Below are 20369 nucleotides of genomic sequence, written 5' to 3' on the forward strand. Positions count from 1 at the left end.
AGAGAGCAGTGGACACAGAGGGAATGTTGTGTCCCTGTTTGGACTGAGAGAGGGACAGGGACAGGGACAGGGACAGGGGGCCACTGTCAGGCCGCTGTCACTGACTGTGGGGCAAGTTTAAATGTGTGTGTGCTACATGGATTGTGACAAAAAGTATTTATATTTGGATATGATGTAACAGGTACAAAATGTGTGTTCAGTTCTCTCAGTGATACATAGTGTACTCTTGTTTGTGTCGTACTTTATTGTAAAGGTTTCAGTAACACTGAAGTAACACCAGTTATCATTACGATGGTTTGACACAAATATCTGACTGCATGAAATACAAAACTACAGCTTAACGAGTTACATTCAAAAGGTCTAAGTTCAGCTGTAACGTCACAATGTTCTCAGAGAAGACTTTTCTGGCCATAACTCAGGGACATGGAGGGGAGATCACCCAGTGTTTGGTGATTTTAACTGTCCGGCTTTGGGAATCAAACAAAGTTATCTTTTGAACCTTTGTTGTACTTTTTATTGTACTTTTATTGTATTTAGGGTGTGTTATTGGACCTGGGCATCATTTGGAATTAGTTACTTAGTTAATGGAATTGCCCTCTTCCTACAGCCAAGAGGTGGATGGACACACAAGAGGAGATGTACACTGGTCTCTGCTCCCTTCTTCTATCTTTCTCTTTAAAGAGAGTCCTAATCATGCATTTCACTTTCCTATAAAGGTTTTCTTAACTTCCCAAGAAACACAGTTTGTAAAGCAGCATAATGTGAAATCATCCTCTCCATCTCCAGGTTCATGAAAATGACACTTTACACTACAACAGGGGTTTATATGGGGAGGGGATGAACTAGGTGGTAATTTGGCATATTAGACAAACAGTAGAAATCAACTGGGAATGAAGGGCAGAAGCAAACACTGCCTCATTAGCTGTGGAAATGAATTGCATTTTTGGTCCTCCTCTCTCTCTCACTCATTGAAATGGTTGGAGAAGTGCGTTGGGACACTGGAATGTTCCACATCCAAATATTCACCAAACATTTTTGTTGCCTGAAGGCACTGAAACGTTCCCTGGCAGTTAAAGCCACCGTGAAGAATCATATTGCTGCAGCTCTGGTACCAGTTTGTGTCTGGTCAGGAGCGAGAACCAGTTTGTGTCTGTGGCATTTACCAGGATGCTGATTGGAACCGGAGCTGACAGGAGTCTCACTGGACCCTTCAAAGCTTCTCCTCACCTCTAGAGTGAGATGGACAGATCATCAGATGCTCTTCTCATTTGGCCCCCGACATTTTCCCTTCACTGCCCGGCTGCTAACGACTGTTAATGACTTTTCCTGAGACGGAATGAAACATAATGCTCTGCATGGATGAACCGTCTGGCTGGTACATAATTCATGGTGTGTGTGTGTCTGTGTTGGTTGTGTCTGTACTTATGTGTTGTTGTTAGTGGGGGACAAATATAGTCTCTACCTCGGACCAACAAAGGCTGAATGAAGCCTAAGTGGTGTCAGGTTACAGGTTATGTTAATGAACACTTTTAAATATGTAGGCCTCCATATGTTTAGATTTGAGGAACATTAATTGACTTTGTGTTTCACTTTGAAGTTTAATGTCGGATCAGGACTAATGCAGCATCCACCCGTGGCATTGGATCAGTTGTGACTCGTTTTTTGAAGGTCAAAGAAACGCCCGTATTGATGGATATCTCACTTCTGCCTGTTTGAAGCCTCCATCCATCACCTTGTGCTTTGTTTCCTCCGTCTTAGCACAGTTTGCACTCTCGCACATCGATTTGCATTCATCTTTGATGCATTTTTAATGAGCTGCAAGTGAAGTGTTCATTAAGCCAGAGTGGGTTTGTGTACTTACATTTGACTCAGCGTTTTGAGGGAATGGATTGTTGGCAGTAGCTCAACTGTTGCTGCAGGTTTTTCTATATCCTGCTGTGCTTAAAGCTCTTTGGACTTTAGTTCATTTTGCTTCTGGATGAATCTGCACCAGTCAGATCTGTTCAGCTCAAAGATGGGAGCAGCCTCCTGTGGAGATCATTTACGAGGCCACATTATTTCTGTAACAAATGATCTTGAGCTGTCATGTACAGTAAAAACATTCTTTGTTACCAAATCAATACCAATCACGCCATTGGCTAAATGCTGCACATGAAGGTGTACAGCAGCTGAATGTCCTCATCTGTTGGGCTCCTCCTGAATCTTAAATCACTGGCCAGTATTAGTTATAGCAGTTGAGGCCTGAGAGGACATTTTGAACATGTTTGCATGGTTTTTATTTAGTAACGTCACTCCTGTAGCCAGTGGACATGGACCCCCAACTGTGCTGGAATGCCACGACATTCCCTCACGCGCACGCATCCACTAGTAAAGAGCGGCACATGGTGTGTTTGTCCATGTAAGCCTGAGCGGAAACATGCTATTTCCGCTGTGAAGGGGGTATCTATTGCCACATGGGGTCGCAGCTCATAGTTCAGGGGTCAGGAGGTCGCACAGTTGCACCATCTGTGCTGCAGAACCTCGAAATATCTGACAGAACCTTCCACGTGCAGCACTCTGTATTCTGTAGAGTCAAGTTTTGCAATATGTTTTTTTGCAGTTGTTTTCCAAAGCATGTTGTTGTGTTGCTGCTTCACTCTCATGAAGAGGACTTGGTGACACAACCGTTGCTCACTCCAGATTGTTCTAACATGTCCCCCCCCCCCCCCGCTGTGGAGTTATTAGTAAAGGCTGTGGGGTCGGGCCTGCAGAAATTCTCCTCTGACTAATGTGTTTAGGATCACAGGAGAAGTACTCACCTCCTGGGGAGTAAGTAAAAACACACCGACACGGACGGACACGCACTAAGATGTCACACATACACATGACCTTTCTGATCACATGAAGGAAACGCCGGTGGAGGTTATTTGTGGAGGCTTACGCGTGGTCATCGCTGCCCGAATGAAAACAGCAGCAGTCATAGCAGCACACACAGAAGCAGCCGAAACATAAATAGACCACTCGCCGTGAAACGTCTCACAGGTGTAAAGTGACAGATTCGATTTCTGTGGCACAGACGGGGATGTTGTGAATCCGTGGATCGCTCGTCAGTCACGTCATCGTCTGAAGTGAAGACGTGAACTTGTTAAAGAGGTGTGAGGACAGCGGGCTTTCATTTGATGAGAAGGAGGGGAAGCTCATCGCAATCATCATCATCATCATCGTCACTGAAGGAACTGAGTGAGAGGCCTGGGGAAGGATGTGGTGGGGAAAGAGAGAAGAAAAGACAGATACGTGGGGCGGTGTGGCCTAGGGGGTAGAGTGGTTGTTCTCCAACAAGAAGGTTGCCGGTTCAAACCCCACTCTTCCCCATCTGCCTGCTGAAGTGTCCCTGGCAAGATACTGAACCCCTAAAAAAGGCCAAATGACATGTAAAAAAAAGCTTTAAGAGACGAGAGGGGGTGTTAAACCTCTGTGAGTCAAATGAGGAAAATGTGATTGAAACCATATCATGTAATTTCCATTAAATTGCCGTGAAATGAGGATGTGAACAGAGGCCAAAGTCACATTTACTGTTGATGTGTCCAGATCACACAACAGACTGAGGAGTTTCAGACTCGGGGGGGGGGGGGGGGAGTTGTGCCTTGTTATAAGACCACCTTATATTCTATAGAAGTCAGATCGGGACCCTCCCAGTTCACCCAGTGAGCCTCTCTCTCTGGTTTCTCCATCTGGCTGCAGCAGGGAGGGGTTTTCTTTCTGCTTCCGAGCTCGGAAAAGTAGCTCGTTCCAAGTGTTTTTGACCCCAGCTAGTTAGAGGAGGGAGCATCGATCTGTATATTAACATTATTTCTGCGAATGTTACCATATGCAATGATGAGATCAACTTTTTGGGTGCATGTTTGTCTTTTAGTTTAGACGCAGTTTTCACAGGAGTGGTCTCTTGAGTGAAAAGTCAGGGAAACTGGGCTTTTACAAACTGTGCATCAAGGAAGTGGGTGTGTGCGAGAGCGCCGAACCTAATGGGACTGATGTCATTCCATCAAACTCGGGATCTCAGTGGCTCCTCGCCCTCCCACCTCTGCTCATGCACCGCCAAACAGGCTGTTGTGATAGACCTCCCACATACGCACACACAGCAGGGGCAAGCCTTCAGACTGGTGAGAGCCACTGAGCAGCCAGCAGCAGCAGCAGCAGCTCTCCTGATCCGGCCAGACAGCGAGCTATTCAGGACACAGGGAGGAGGAGAAGGAGCTGTAGCCAAAACCAACTCCCCTAACTCCTGTTGTAATCCCTCATGTCCCCAGCCCGGGGGGGGGGGCTCCTCTGCAGGGCTTTTCCCAGATCAGTTTGAGACGGTGCTGTCGTCCACTACTCTCTCAGGTAGGGGAACCTCCTCCTGACAAGGCTTTGACTTGCTTTGAGGAAACTTGTGGATGTGCTGTAGGTGTGAGGTCCGGGGATGTGAACTTGGCTGAGATGTGGGACTGATCCTCTGAACTGCGTGAGTCACATTTAGCCACAGTGCAGGTGATGGTAAAGGTGGTGAAATGGAGAAAGCATGGGGAGCTCTTCTTTCATGACTTATGTCTATGTTTATGAGGATGATGGATGCATTAATGGTGTGTGTGCGTGTGTGCTTGTCTGTGTGTGTGTGTTTATGTGGACTGGAATGTTTGCACAGCCCCTAATTTGATACTTAAGCATTTTCATCAGCTATATAAATGATTGATGATGGCTTGTTTTGGATCCTCCCGTCTTAGCAGCTATATTTGTAGAGAATTCTCATGAAAAGCTTCACAAACACAGAAATGTGCAGCCTTGTATGGCCCTGTATAGTCTGTGCTGACTATGGTAATCCTGGCAACTACCTGGAGTTTTGATTAACTTGGCTGCCTAGACCAAAGGCCATTAGCATAAGACTAGACATGTCTGAGGCTACTGTGCCCCCCCCCCCCCCCCCCCCCCCCCCATGCGGTCCATACTTGTACCAATCAAAGTAAACCAAATGAGGGATTAGTCAGAGTAAACATACACAGAGTTTTCCTCTGACCAGGAACCACCGGATTGGTTTCTACCAGCAGCCTGGCAGGGGAACAGCTACAGTGCGCCATTCCCTTGGCAAGTCGCCTCGGGGCCAACCGAGGAGTCCTCGCAGCATCCAGCTCGTGCACGCCCACCAAGCTCAGTCACAGAGCGCTGCATTCACCGAGGCTGCGATGGAGATATCTATAAGTTACAGAGGCACAGACAGCTTCTTTGTGCAGCTCCTGTCCCAGCTGTAGAATCTGATTCGGTTTCCCCGGCCTGCCTCTTCATGGGTTATGAGGTTCCTTGGTAACTGTAATGGACTGGGGCACAAAAATTATCTGACAAGGTATTGTTTTTTTCTCTTTGCCTTCCTGAACTATGTTGAGCCACACAAACTGTTACTGAACGATGCAGAGGATGTGGGGGACTTGAGAGTTTTTATTCGTTACTCTTTTGAGGATAAGATTCGTATATTTGGATATCTGTGATGCTCTGTTGGTGGTGGTGTGTGTGTGCCTTAACTTTTTCAGTATGACCATTATGCTTTGTTTTCTTTTTGGATCTGGAGGCCAGGGAAAGGACCCCAGGCATTTCTTACTCCGTGAGTCCGATTTTCCAGTTATGACTAAATACTTCTGATTGGAACACCCAAGTTCCTCTTCACTGGACATGGGTGTGGCTATGTATGAATGTACAATGTGTGTACACGTGCATTTGCACTTGGTGAACACAATCCGTACTGTACCCTCCCAACTGAGTTCACGAGTTAACATTTGGGTCATTTTAAAAGGCTGTGATGTCCATTCACCTTCTGCTGTGCGGGTATTTCTCAGGTGACACAGATAAATCCAACATGGCTCGAGAAAGTGCAAAGCAGGCTCCTGTGATTCCTCATCGTTCTTTCCACAGTGCGTGCCACAGACCCTGCTCATTTCCTGAAGCTGGCGGAATAGGTGGACATGGGCCAGTGTTTAATTTAACTGCAGCTATTTTGGCCATGCCCACACCAACACTCCACTTCTGTCTCCTCAGTCTTGCCTTGACAAACACTGTGTGCTTATATTTAGCCGATTACACATTTATCGCTGTAAAGGCCAAATGACCTGTGACTCTAAAAATACTTGGGTAATTCTAAATTGCCGTACATATAAATGGTGACTCGTTGCTGTGTTTGGTTAAATACAAAACGTTTCAATGGGATTTTAATCAGTCTTTCTCATACCTTGTTGTTTCAGAAGTCATCCATACCCAAGGGCCCCTGGACGGCAGCCTCTACGCCAAAGTTCGCAAAAAGGAGGCTGTTGAAGGAGCAGTCACAGCGAATGGCCTTCCTCCCACTGCTGCTGAACATGCCCTCCCTGTGGTGGACCACGCCTTATCAGTGAGCAGTGACTCAGGAAACTCCACCGCCTCCATCAAAACTGACAGGACAGATGATGCGGCAGCAGCCCCTCATGCATCTGCAGTGAGCCAGACACACGTCCCAGTGGCTGAGGAGTCATCTTCGCCCCATCGCCTCACGCCACCTGCCCAACAACCAATCAGTCCACAAGAGAAACAGGAGCTTGAGCAGCTTCTGAGTGGACTGGAGGGGCCCATGCACCGACAGGGCTACCTGGCCACCCCGACATCTGCTGCTGGAGGGATGCTTCACCTGGTGCCTGCCCAGGTCCACGTCAATGGGCACACTAGCATTGACCGTGAAACAGACATTTTAGATGATGAGCTTCCTACCTGTCAAGAGGGCAACAGTGTGGACAGTCTAGGGACGTTCTCCTCCACTGATGGGAGGGCCACACCAGCCGACCTCTACTACCAGTCGGAGTCACTGATCAACGGTCAGGACCATGTGCCATATCTGGAGCGCAGTGCTCCAGAAAAGCCTCTGGAGACCGTCCAGCCTCAGGTTGGCAGATCCGACAAACCTGTCACTTTAAGCCAAAGTGATTCAGCCCCATTATCGGTTACTTACATGGCCACCCAGAATGGCAGTGTGTACCGCTCTCAGTCATTCGGTGAAGAACCAAAGTCTATGCCACCAGCTCCTGCTCGCACCACAAGTAGCAGGGATGCCGTCCAGCGTGGTATTAATGTTTGGCAGCGGTTCGGTGTACCTGAGGAGCCAGTAACTGAAGGATTTACTTTTAGTTCACCTCCCTCTGTAGCAGTGATGCCCAGCCACCACAGCCTCCCACAGTTCCCTCATCGCCAGAGCGCCTCCCAGCAAGAGATTGAGCAATCTATCGAAACCCTTAATCTCCTCATGTTGGACCTGGATCCAGCTTCCTCATCGGTGCCAAAGTCCCAAAGTGCTCCACAGTGGGAAAACAGTGTTGTAGTGACCACACAGCCGTCCTTTGCCCAGAGCCAAACCAGACCCTCCTACCAGGGCGAGTCTGCGATTCACTTTTCAGGTTCCGTGTCACCAGCTCAGATATCAGCGGGAAAACCTACGACACCAGAGCCTCCACCAGTCCATGGATCACTGAGTTACATCTCTGAAACCACTGGAGCAAGTCCTCCCTCACAAGCCTCCCCAGCTGTAGTGGGACACTTCCAGCTGAAGCCCATCAACACCTATCCGCCGAGCACACTGTCCCATTCTGCAGAGGTGTCTGAGCCCCAGAGAAGCGCTGCATCAGCATCAGCTCAGCCGATAGAGAGTGAGGCCAATGACGACTTTAACGTGGAAGGTCTGGTGGCTCAAAGAGTGGCTGGTAAGATCTCATATTAACGTGTTTCTCCATTTGTTAACTTTGCCCGGTTCATTTACAAAAGGAGGTTGCTGGTATTAATGTGATTTCATTCCTCCACCTGGGGAAAGAGGAACCACACGTGATTATGGCTTGTGACCACTTTACAACTTACTTTTACCTCCATGTACTTTTCGGAGAGAACAACTAAGCAGCTTTCTTAGCATGATGCCATGGAAAGATGAGTCATGAAGCTGTTCTACTTTCCATTTAAAGAGACCCTTTTTAGGACCAGTTTGGTACCACTTGGCTGGCCTGAGCACCTATTTTCTAAAAAGCCCCCCCCCCTCCTCATTTCTCCCACAACACTTTAAATTAGCTGAATCGTGGTTGCAGCCCTCGACCTAGGCACCACAACACAGACAAGGAGACGACAACAACATCACCCGGTTGTGCAACAACAACTGCTGATGCTAGATTCCAAATTAAATGGTCATCATTAATTCATCAAGTGTTATTCATCATATCACGTGGCAGAACATTCAGGACAGAGCAAGTACTGAGGAGTAGTTGTTGATTCCATCAGCCGTGCACTGTGCACTCATCTCTCTTGGAAAACACCGCTCTGTTCCTATATCTCGTTTCCTGAATGTCACCTCATCCGTCTCCATCACTCAGGCCCAAACAGGAAGTGTTCTCCACTCCAGCAGGTTGACTGTCCCCAGATAAGCACATCAGACTTCCTGCAGAGCAGCGGGAACACGGAGCAAAGTCAACACACGTCTAGAAAGTGAACAATACGGTCCATTTCACTTTAGTGCCACTGTTCTCTTTATACAATAGTAAGTGCTCCTTAAACACCATTTGAAGGCAATGTAGGAAACGAAGAGTGCTGCTTGTGTGAAGTTAATTAAACCAATAGGTTCCTGTATTATAGAAATCAAAACTGAGGCAAAACAACTTGTGGTTTATAATGTAGGGTTCATAGGTTGCATCACACTCAAGACCCAACATCTGTCATAGGGATGAGAATCTTTGAAATGAATGGAATATGTCCGTTACCTCCTTGTTTCTCTGTCCTTGTCATGGACCTCATCATCTGTCCACTTTCCTTTTCCTTTCAGTTTAGACGTCATCATCATTGTTTTTCTCTCTCTCTCTCATCATTCATCTTTTTACCCAGAATACTCGGCTCGTGCCCAAAGTGTCATCCCCAGCAGCATGACCTCTTCTCAGTCTGAGCACCGCCGTTCTCACTCCCTCCCGGGTTGGTTCTCGCATCCTGTCTAAAGGAACACTTCCAGAAAGAAGGAGTGTTCCTTCAATCCAGTTATACGTCTGTATCTTTGCCTGCGAGTGCAGTGGGGCCTTGGTTGCATTTAATAACTTATCCTTTCTAACTGTTGACTACCGCATCGCAGTCTTTTGTTTCTCTTTCTCTCTTCCATCTCTGTCATTATCAGGTTTGCAGAGCACCATCATCAAACTAATCATGTAACGCGTTTCCTTTTCACATACTTCCACTTACCCCTCATTGCTGCTTGATTTGAATTTATGCAGTTTGCTACCTCCAGGAAATTACCCTGTTTTAACTAAATTGGATAATGTTAAAGTTTCACAAGAACGAGATGGGGGAAGCACAAAGGAGCTTCTGTCTCTAACCAGGAGAGCGCATGTCACAAGATCCGTTTTGCCGAACGAGGGGAACAATACCGAGGCCAGGATACACTGGCCTCATTCACGGCTGCTTTCTTCACTCGCACTGTTTTTGAAGATTTACAAAGGGACACAAAATCTACGAGAGAGAACCGGCCCTACTTGGAAACACCACTGAGGCTACATGTGTCCACTGGGAGACGGCCACCACAATGCAGACAGGATTGTTCTGTGTGTGTGGAGGGGAGTCTGCAAACAGTGTTTGAGTGATGCAACGCTTTAAATCAAAGTTACGAAATTAGGCTATTATTGAAATAAATTAGACACAACACTATGATCGACCTGAATGGACTCCCTCATACCTGGGATAATCTCTGTCCAGTGCAGGTGTTAAACTTATTCCCTTTTCTCAGAACAAAAGAAAACCCACGGATCACCTATCAGGTTTATGATTTTGGAACCAGCCTCATGCCTAATCCACGTGATCACTGGATTTCAAAATAGCTGGAAAAAAAAAAAAAAAACAGGAGGAGAAAGAAAAGAGAAAAATATTCAGTCCCAGTCCCAGCTGGAAACCATTAGCCGTGGCCAGGGCAACGGCACAGTGTTTGACAGTGCTCTGCTAGCGAGGAGCAGTGCATCGTGGGTACATCTGGTTCTCGGTTTCCAGGGTTGGTGCAAAAGTGGGTGTGCTTCTGTTTGGGGGTGTTGACTACATGCTTCTCGGAGCTGCCGTAGCACTCTGCCAACACTGGGCGTGAAGCCTCCGCACAGATGGCTGCGCTGGCACATGCTCGTTGCTGATTTCTTTCTATTGTGTAAAACATTGTGATTTACCGACGATAATAGAAACACATGTGTTGAGACGATTTCACTCGCTTGACGCAGAGGTTTTTTAAATCTACGTGACGGTGGCAGCGAGCTTCATCCCTGACTGTTTAGCTGTTCCAATTTTCACAGGTGCTGCTCCCTCTCTTTAGAGAGAATTCCAGTGAATCAATAGGACTTTATATTTTTCACCGTTTCCACAACAGCCGGCTCGTAGGGTGTGTCCGTGTTGATTTATTCCCCCCGTGCATGGAAATGACTGACAAAAGCCTTAAGTCATACTTTCAGAGTTCCTACAAGCTGGTCTTTGTTTTCAGATCGTCTGAGATTTAAGTTGAGTTTCATTCCCTCCAATTCACTCAGAGAAAACGTTCAGTCAGAATTGGACACATCAAGATAGCAACCCAGAGAAAAGCTACAGGGTGAACTGCTTCAGCAAACAGAATTTACTATCTCACCGTGCCCAGCCCCCCCCCCCCCCCCACACACACTTTCTCCTGTTGACCTTTATCTCGTTCCAAACTGCGGTTCAGGCTCTGATACGTCTTTCATGAGCTGTAGCCTCGACCTGCCAGTCAGTGGCATCGCATATTAGCTTAAAACTCTTAAACTCAAATCCTGTTTGTTTAATGTCGGTGGCTTTTTCTCTCCCCCCCACCTGTGGCTCCCCTACTTCGAACCAGATTATCTCAAATGAGCTTACTGGTTGCTTTGAGGCGCAGCCAGGACTGGCCACATTGACGCATTAGATAGCAAACATTCACTTTGCACCAGCGTGTAACAGAGAACATATTTTCTCCCAGTCTTCCAAAAAACACTGTTTCTTGTTAGTTTCAGCTGACGCTACAAGAAAGGGAATATTTATGTAGCCATTGTCCAAGGTTGTGTTTTTGTTTTCTGAAAAACGTTTGTCTTGGATTTTGTTGGGGATATAACTTGGTGCAGCGGCTTTGATCAATGAACTCATGAAAGGATTTCCTTGTGATTGTGATTTAACAGGTTTCAGTTTGATCAGCCCACATTAACCTTGTGTGTTTGTGCGTGTGTGCATGTGACATTTGAAAGTGTGAAGAGCCGCAGCCTCCCGCAAATGCTCTGTATTGTTTGATTGTCCTGCAAATTGCACACAGCAGTCAGTGTTCACGATGCTTGGTAACTATTAACGTCCTCTGGAGGGAAGTAGAAGCATGGAGCAGCACTGAGGGACATTCTAAAGCTCCCTCTCGTGTCCTCTCAGGTGTCCAGGCCCGTGTGCTGTCCCTGGACGAGACCGCGACTCTGCCTCGCCATCGCCTCGCCAGCGACGGCCAGTATCAGAATGGTCCGGACGACGACCCCTCCACTGATATCCCAGTTCGATCTCCTGTGCGATGTGTTTCTCCGGAGTTTGTCAATGCCCTAGCGATGAACCCCGGTGGGCGGCCGAAGGAGGTAGAACGTTTATCCTCTTCAACATGTGTTCACACATTTCTTCCACCTGGTGTTGACGTTGTGTGCTTTTGTTTTTTCTTCCTCTCATTGTTTTTTCCTCTACAGAGAAATATGCACAGCTACCGGGAGGCCTTCGAGGAAATGGATGGAGTCCCTGTTAGTCCTTCACCCACAATTGGTGGTGAGGTGTTTCCCCAAACCCCTGCCTTCCCCATCTCGCCGCAAACCCCTTACTTCAACCTGTGTAAGTTCCCCCTCCGGCTGACAGAGGGCACTGTGGAGCTCAGACCTCACTAGTTACTCAATTTGAAGAAACAATCAATGTCCTTAATGAAGATTATAACGAGTGTTGTTCTTACCCTTGTGCCAAAACGCAGGAGAGCAATTTCATCCATAGAAACAAAAATTGGACATTTATAAGATCGTGCAAACACTTAAAACCACATACAACACCAAAATATGTCCTCCTTCTTCATCGTTGGCAGCCTAAGCTTTACCCTAACATGAGAATATTATATTTTTGATTCATTTAACCTATTATAAAGATTTTTTTGTGGTGAGGTTGTTACTTAGCAATCATCAACTTATGCTCATGTTTAGTGGGAAGATAAAAAAATGTAACTTATAATAGAACCCAGTGTTACAGTACTTACTCCCCTTGTGTTTATTCTATTTGATACCACACGTTCTGAGAAGAGAAACCAAATCCCTTCGGTTAGCTAATCCCATTTTTGGTTCAGATTGCAAACGGGCTGCTCTTCCCATTGGCCGGTGAGCGAGTGGGAAGTTGCAGCATTCTGGGGCTAGTGTTAGCTCATCCGAATGCCTGAGAGGCCACGTCTCATAATGAATCCCTCCTTTTTCTCACAAGAATGTCTGCAGTCATCAAATGGAAGCACGATCGAAACAAAAAAAAACAACAGGAAAAAGAGGAGAAGCCAAGTCTGCAGAATCTTTTTAGAGTAACAAAAAAACAACAACAAATACAGACAAACCAACTTATACACAAACAGCCCCGAACCCCCAAAGCCCTCCTCTCAGTCTCGGTCCCACCCGTCACACAAAAACAAAAGTCGTGTGTTGGGTAACGTGTTGTTTGCCAACTCCACCAGTTACCTCACCCAGACCTCAATGTCTATCTCTCCCCGGGCACACCCATACAAATCGGGTCTCAAAGACACACCCACCATATTTGTAACACCCGCTCGGTGGCGTCACATCGCTCCCTCCCCTGAGCAGGGACGGGTTTTATTTTGTTTTCTGAGATTGAACGAGAGATGAAGACAAAACTTGTGTGTCTCTTCCGCTGTCGCACACAGTGGAGTTAACTAATCAGTTAACTCAGTTTTGCAGTTACCGGCAAAAACATGTTAAAGGGGTGCATGGTTAGTTAGTTAATGGATTAGTGCACGTGAGACACTGTGATCTATACGTAGAGGAAACCACAATCCCCCAAGTGTCCAATCAGCACCAGCCAGTTAAGGTGGGGCATCTAGCTTTACAACTTCAAAGAATTGATTCGGATTCTTTGGTAAGTGGAGGATGCACGTCTCTACTGGAGTTCCACTGTCCCACGACGTCAGCCATGTTGACCCCCCCCCCCCCCCCCCATCCCCTCCTCCCTCATTCCTAAATCCCTCCCCCTCCTCTGTGCTCGGTCGCCCACCTTCACCCGTCACTTGTCACAGTCCTTCACCGCTTCGTCATGAGAGCCACACAAGAGCAGCACCGGCAGCAAGGTGGACACAGTGTGGAGCCAACACACACACACAGACACACACACATCAGTCATATTTGTCCCATTAGAAACAGTTAACACACTGGAGTGTCTCTGATGATTGAAACGAGCACTGGAACGGCAACTAGAGCCTCTACCAAGTCCTGACAGCTCCCTTATGAAGCCACATTTTTATTAAATATTAAGATCCATGAATTTAAAAATAAGAAAATGCTGAAAAACATCATATTCCCCTGAATGACCTAAATTGATTGAGTTGTGAAGAATCCTGACAAATACCTTCTTGGTTCAGGATAGAGCTACACACACTGCTGCACACAAACTCTTCACTCTCTCGGCTGCTGCTGCTCTGTGTTGCTGCTCATCTCATCTGTGTTTAGGTTCCTGCTGCTGCCATGTGTCACCACAACAGCCCCCCCCCCCCCCTGCCTGCCCCCCCTCCCCAAACAGCCTGTACTGTACAAGCCATTTACGTCCTGTCTTTTGTTTAAAAGCAAAGTTCGTAGCAATGCGTTGAGTTATCTCAAAAGTTTTTCTTGGAGGTGAAAAACGAGTAGTCAGATACTGCAAAGGACTAATAATTTATGAGTTAATAATAAATTCTAAAGAATAACGTAACTTTAGCATTGCTAAGATAAACAATGTAAAACACACACACGTTAATAACTAAGTGATGCAGGTGTAACAGTTCTGTAAAACTAGAGGAAACACAATGTAAATTCCCCACACGTGCTTCATGTGTTCAGTTTGACGTGAACTTGTGTTTGACACACGTCTCATTCTGCTGCTGGCAGAGTGAGGTGTTGTGACATTTGTCGCATCGTGTTTGGTCACATGCATGTTTTGCCCCCCCCATCAGAGCATGAGGCATGGGCACACCCCTGCTGAACATGTGGCTCTTGTGTGTGTGTGTGTGTGGATGATGTTTTCCTCATCTTGACAGCTGTGTACCTGTGTATTAGCACATTAACTAGATTGTCAAATATAATTTAAATATTTAAAATGTGTGTAAAATCTCAAAGAAAGTGAAAAAATTATTAGTAATCTTTCTTCCCTGACTCAAATTACAAACAAAACAAACAGTCTTCTCCTTGGCGGAGGTATTTAAATAAGGTTTAGATTCTTGTGTTTGTCTTTTATACGCTCAAAGAAAGACTTGATAATGTCAAACTGTAGAACAACAGGTCGCACCCGTCAAGATGTCTGTGATACACGAGGCTGTGCCCTAACAACTGTCCCTTCCCCCTCAGGTCGGTCCCCTCCCGGTCTTGCCAAGACTCCACTGTCAGCCCTCGGGTTGAAGCCCCACAACCCAGCAGAGATCCTCCTGCATCAAACTGGCTCAGGTTGGTCGTCCCACTCCGACACTTCACGAGAATCACAACCTTCTGTAGCGGCCCTGTAGACACGGAGATGACTAGAGAAGAGCAAAATCCAAATGATTGTATTTAGATGTCGTTAAGAGTCGAGTTGGCCTCTGTAAACAACACAGAACTCAACACATCAGCTCATCAGCTATAAGACCTTCTGATAAGAAGTCTCCATAATAACACAAAGTGAAATAGATCTTGCTCACACTCCCCCTGCTGTTCCTTTGCTCCTCTACATTCTCCTCTGGATTATCTCCACTGATGCTCCACAGATGATGAGAGCAGTGAGGATGAGGAAGGTAAGACTCCGGCTAAGATGTCACCAGATCAGTAATAAGGAAATTAGATTTTCCTAATCTCCTCCACCCCATTTTTCCACCCGCGCCTCATGTGTTTCCAGACGTTCTCCATTTTCATCAACTGGGAAAGAAAACACAAACGCTCTCATGGCAAAATACATGATCATCACTACAGATATTAGTTCATCATCATGTTATACACACAGGAAGGACACTGACTTATCATGCTAATGGGGGAAACTGTCTTCCTGTGTCCCGCAGCGCCAAGAAGCTACGTGGAGTCTGTGGCGAGGTCGGCATCGGGAGGTGGAGAGGCGCCCACGTCACCACTGAGCCTCAGTCCACTGGGAGAGACCCCAAACCAGCAGAGAAGTCTGAGTCCCTCCTCCCACACACTGAACCCTCCTCTGTCCAGCAGCAGTCCCATCCAGAGCTCTCAAGAGTGAGTCAAGTGTTGATTAGAAAGCCCTGTCAATCACTCTCCGGTAGTTTCATGGTGCCTTTTTTTAAATCCTCTAAAAGAAAATGTACATCTGGTAAATAAACCCTTTTCTTTCTCTTCCAGTGAGCATCCTTTAGCAGAGAGCAGTGTCAGCACTCCGTCCCAGCCCACTACTGATTCAGGCTTCCGCTCCCAGGCTACAGACAGCGCCTACCCCACTCCTACCCCCTCCTACCAGGCAGTGAACACTCCCACCTCCTCCTACTTGGACTCCAGCTCTCCAGCCTCCTTCTACCACGGCACTCCCACCCCTGCACTATCTTACCTTGGCCCAAACACTGTCCTGGGGAGATATGGGGCCTCAGACTCAAGCCTGCACACCTCAGGACCCCCCCAGAACACACTCAGCCATGGAGGTCCCCATGCACTGCAACGGACCAACATGTACGGCTCCACTCACAGTCCCGTCCTGCAGCAGCACTCCAGTGCTCACCAGGACGCTTCAATCATGTGTCAGCAAACATCAACAGCTAATGGTTATGATGTGGGCGTGCCGGGTCACATGCCGGGTCACATGCCAGGTGGCAGTCCCATGCTGGGTCGGCGTCTCTCACCGGGGGCTCAGAATAGCCCTGTCCTCAGCAGACAGGCCTCGTTGGGACAGGGGTCTCAGCGGAGCCCGGTCCTCAGTCGACAGCCCTCCCTGGGTCAGACCCTGCAGAGCAGCCCCGTGCTCAGCAGACAGCCCCAAGGAAGTCCGGTTCTGGGCCGGCACCCGTCTGTGTCGCAGGTGTCCCAGAGAAGCCCCAGTTTGGACCGTCACCCCATGCACAGCGGCTACACCACCCCAGACGAGAGGCACGGGAACCTGTCGAGGCAGAGCAGCTCCTCAGGCTACCAGGGACCACCCACTCCCTCCTTCCCCATCTCGCCTGCAGGCTTCCAGGATGGGGGGATGATGGGGATGGGTGTAGGGTTCAGGCAGGGCAGCCCAGCCCCGGGCTTCCAGCCCCAGCTTCCAGAAAAGAGGCGCATGTCGAGTGGTGACAGACCAAATGGAGCGATGTCCTACGGCACACTGAACGGGAAGATAGTGCCTCCAGTGGCTGGAGGAAGCACGCTGGGATACTTCCACACCCTCTCCGACTTCTCCAGGTTCAATATTCCTGGTAAGGACATTCTCTGAATTCTCTGAAGCAGCAAGATTCTTCAAAATAAAGATCCTCACTGTTCAGATCAAGGGGAATCATTTAACATTCAGAGAGGTCTAGATAGAGAACATCTCCTCCAGCAGAGGTCTAGAACAAATACTTCAACAATTTTTATCGATTGGAGTAATTAGAAAAAATTTGAACACAGCAGGAGAAATGTTGAGTATATTTTTCAGTAGTGGAAAATCATCTATAAGATAAGAACCATGTGTTTTCCTCACGTTAGAATGAGCCTTTAATATCTACAGATTGATCAGACCCCCCTTCCACAGAGTCCGCCATGTTGTACCACCTTGTTTCTACAGAAGCCCAGAATGGACAAAGTAGATTGTCCTTTGTGATTGTACGTTACCTTAAGGCGTTTCTGTACGGGGGGGGGGAGACAAGGTGACAGCCTTGGATATAAAGCTGAATCTGTTTTCTTTTTCGTTGCAGATGGAAATCCTGACAGCAGACTGAATGTCAAGTTTGTCCAGGACACGTCCAAGTTCTGGTACAAGCCAGACATTTCCAGGGAGCAAGGTAAGAGTGTGATTGGGTCTTCAGATGTTTCATCAGGTCCAATCAGAACCACCACTTAAAATATCAGCCTCACACCTCAGAGACTTGTCCTGTGAGGCCATTGTAGGGACAAATGAAATCTACATGCTCTGCAAAGTTCTGCAGAATCAAGCTGAAATAATGTATGATGATAAAAATGAATATTTAAGTGTAACTATTAGAAAAAGTTGAATGTAAGCAGAAATGTCTGAACATTGAAATGTTTGTAGGATCAGGTTGGGACCCAATTTCAAAACTTGCGATTGAAAAATGTAGGAAATGTTTAATGTGAACTGTGAATGTTCGGTTCTGGAGGATTAAGCCGCAGTGGTGGTTTGAAATGTTGATATTGATGTTCTGCTGCTGGTTTCCAATGGAGAACTGGGTTTTTAGTGGAAAACTCCTGTGAAGCTTCTAAAATGTGGTTGGAATGAATAATCTGTTATTCATCCACAATGCTTCAGTGGAATCTGACATCTAAGGACACTTTAGCATATTCTTTTTTGATTAATGTATTTGCAACACACACACACACACGCAATAATGAATTTGCATTTAGATGCAAATCCACACACACACACACACACACACACACACACACACAACTTCTCAGTGATTGTGTGTTTTGCTTGTGAGGTCAGTGGCTATTAGCTGCTCCAGCTGCAATCAGTCATGGAGCGTATTGGATTATATCATGTTAAACGCAAGCCTATGCTTAACAAAATGACATCACACACACACAGACACACACACAGACACACACTCATGCACAGTTTAAACTTAGTCCTGTGTACTCCCTGTAGGAAAGCCACACCATATGCAGAGGATTAGGGAACATCTGCATGTGTTGCTCATCTCATCCGTCTTCCTTCCCTAAAGTGTCACACGTGGACTAAACAGTGAACTATCGGATGTTAAGTGTTTCACTTGAACAATGGAGCGTCTGAGGCAAAGTGTAATGTTAGATGTTGTAGTTTTAATGAAATGCAGGCTGACAGTGATCTCATTAAACAGAGAAACAGAACTTCACTTCACCTTCTTCGTGGTTTTTCTCTTCTTCTAACGTCTTTGATCCTGTAGCTCTCTGACTGTCCGACCTCTCCATCCCATCACCAGAGTTTAGCTCGGTTCGGTATGAAAAGCAAATCGCTCAGTCCCGTCCTGAGAATCACTTGAGCTCTTCCTTTGATTCGTTTTGAGAGGAACATTCAGTTCTGCAGATCCTGGAACAATCCGTCTAATCGCTGTTGAGACTTTTCTCTGTCTGGTTTAACGTGCTGGAGCTAATTAGCCTCACAGGGCTCAACTGAAACCACGCAGATGAAGTCAGTGAGTGCTTTCTGTGTTACAGCCATCGGCCTGCTGAAAGAGAGGGAACCCGGAGCCTTCGTGATCCGGGACAGTCACTCGTTCAGGGGGGCCTACGGCTTGGCCATGAAGGTGGCCTCTCCACCGCCCTCCGTGCATCAGAGCAAGAAAGGTAGGGGGCAGCATTTATTATTACTATTAATCATTATTATTATTCATTTCTATTACTGAGCCCTCCTCAAACACACCTACAGTATAATGTCATGTTTCTGTCGTGTATGAAAACGTTGTGTTCATCCTTCCTGGTTATAGTCTCCATTTATTGCGTGTTGGCCATTTCAGACTCTGTGCAGCAGTCGACCCAATCTTCTGACTTTTCAAAATAAAAGCTCTTTAAGTCAGCTCAATGTAAAGCATTGGCAGAAACAAAAAGAACAGTTGTGCTTTTACTTTGTAGACACACATTTCTAGAAAGTAATAGGGGGAGATAACTAAAATGAATCACACTGGTTTTCTTTTTACTCTTTTTAATTTGGAATGTATAAAATGTCCAAATTGCACCAAACTTAGCACTGTACTTCACATTAACAATACACATGCTATGTTTGAAGCCGATTGGATGAACGGATCGTGATAAATGTGAGCAACACACACACACACACACACACACACAGACCCACACACAGAGACAGGTTTTTTTTGTGGATTAAGTAGGAAGATTGATATGATTACATAATATATTTATGAAGCATTAATAATATAAAAATCAGCTCAAAGTGCTTCACGAGTACAATGTGGCCTTTACAGAACTACAGTCACTTAAAAAACAGGACATGATGATTTGCAGCCGTAACAAATACAACAAGTATTTACTTTGGCTCCTCCGGTGTTAACGAGGCTTTAGCTTCTCCTTGTTTTGGTCTCAGCTCGGGGGGGGAGATGGAGTTAAAGTTAATATCTTAAAGCCAAGGATATGAGGTGATGTCTCCTGGTGAATCGTCTGTGCTCTACCTGGACTCACCCTCACCTCTCCCTCTCTTCTGTCACAGGGGACGTCAGCAACGAGCTGGTGAGGCACTTCCTGATCGAGAGCAGCCCGAAAGGAGTGAAGCTGAAGGGCTGTCCCAACGAGCCTTACTTCGGTAGGTCGGAGCCCCCCCGATGATTCACACACACACACACACACACACACACACACACACACACACAACAAGCCCACTGGCACGATATTAATGACATATGAAACATTAGTCCTCCGCTGTGATGGTGTTGGTGCATCTTTCTGATCCAAGTTCCAAGTTCTGTAATGTCTAATCCTGTAATTACAGTGTTGACTGAAGTGATCTAACGCTGCTAATTGTGTGTGTTAGTGTGTGTGTGTAAGTGTGTGTGTGTGTGTGTGTGTACAGTCCTCCTCTGCCAAATCCCAAAGTTGGCAAAGCTGACTTCTGTAAACTCGTGTCACCTTCTTTCTTCTTCCTCTATCGTCCTCTCTCTCTTCGCCTCCTTTGTTTATGTTTTATTTTATTTTTATATTTTAACACCATGAACTTCAATCAAAACACACTTCACCAAATGCTGGAGGAGGAATTATGAGGAGAGAAATACTATTAATAACACTAATGCACGTAGAATGTTAAAATGTTCATATTTATTTAATTGTCTAACAGAAGTGATCCATGAAAACCTATCAAATCTCACTGTAAGATCAAAGCTGGAATGAGTGTATTTGGAAAAGTCAAACACAAATATGTCGAGTTTCTAGACACAATCCAGCTGCAACACTACAACACAACAGTGAAGAAACAAGTTGTGATATCTTTTAGATTAATGGAGGAAAGAA

The 20369-nt window shown here is 46.4% G+C and overlaps 1 protein-coding gene across 11 annotated transcripts in view; it reads left to right on the forward strand.

Moving 5' to 3' along the window:
• Nucleotides 1-20369, forward strand: part of tns1b (tensin 1b) — a 132015-nt gene that overhangs the window by 106529 nt on the left and 5117 nt on the right. For 8 of the 11 annotated variants that reach the window (XM_062402311.1, XM_062402302.1, XM_062402304.1 and 5 more), the window contains 10 exons: nt 6246-7727; nt 8887-8970; nt 11425-11618; nt 11724-11862; nt 14607-14702; nt 15287-15467; nt 15591-16636; nt 17114-17200; nt 18570-18698; nt 19576-19668. In XM_062402311.1, the coding sequence (XP_062258295.1) occupies nt 6246-7727; nt 8887-8970; nt 11425-11618; nt 11724-11862; nt 14607-14702; nt 15287-15467; nt 15591-16636; nt 17114-17200; nt 18570-18698; nt 19576-19668 (3531 nt within the window). Of the gene's footprint in view, nt 1-3932; nt 4363-6245; nt 7728-8886; nt 8971-11424; nt 11619-11723; nt 11863-14606; nt 14703-15286; nt 15468-15590; nt 16637-17113; nt 17201-18569; nt 18699-19575; nt 19669-20369 lie in introns of those variants that run through there. The other 3 variants (XM_062402313.1, XM_062402306.1, XM_062402307.1) reach the window with 3 other exon arrangements.

This window comes from Platichthys flesus, chromosome 13 (assembly GCF_949316205.1).
Source record: "Platichthys flesus chromosome 13, fPlaFle2.1, whole genome shotgun sequence".
In the NCBI taxonomy this organism is placed as follows: domain Eukaryota; kingdom Metazoa; phylum Chordata; class Actinopteri; order Pleuronectiformes; family Pleuronectidae; genus Platichthys; species Platichthys flesus.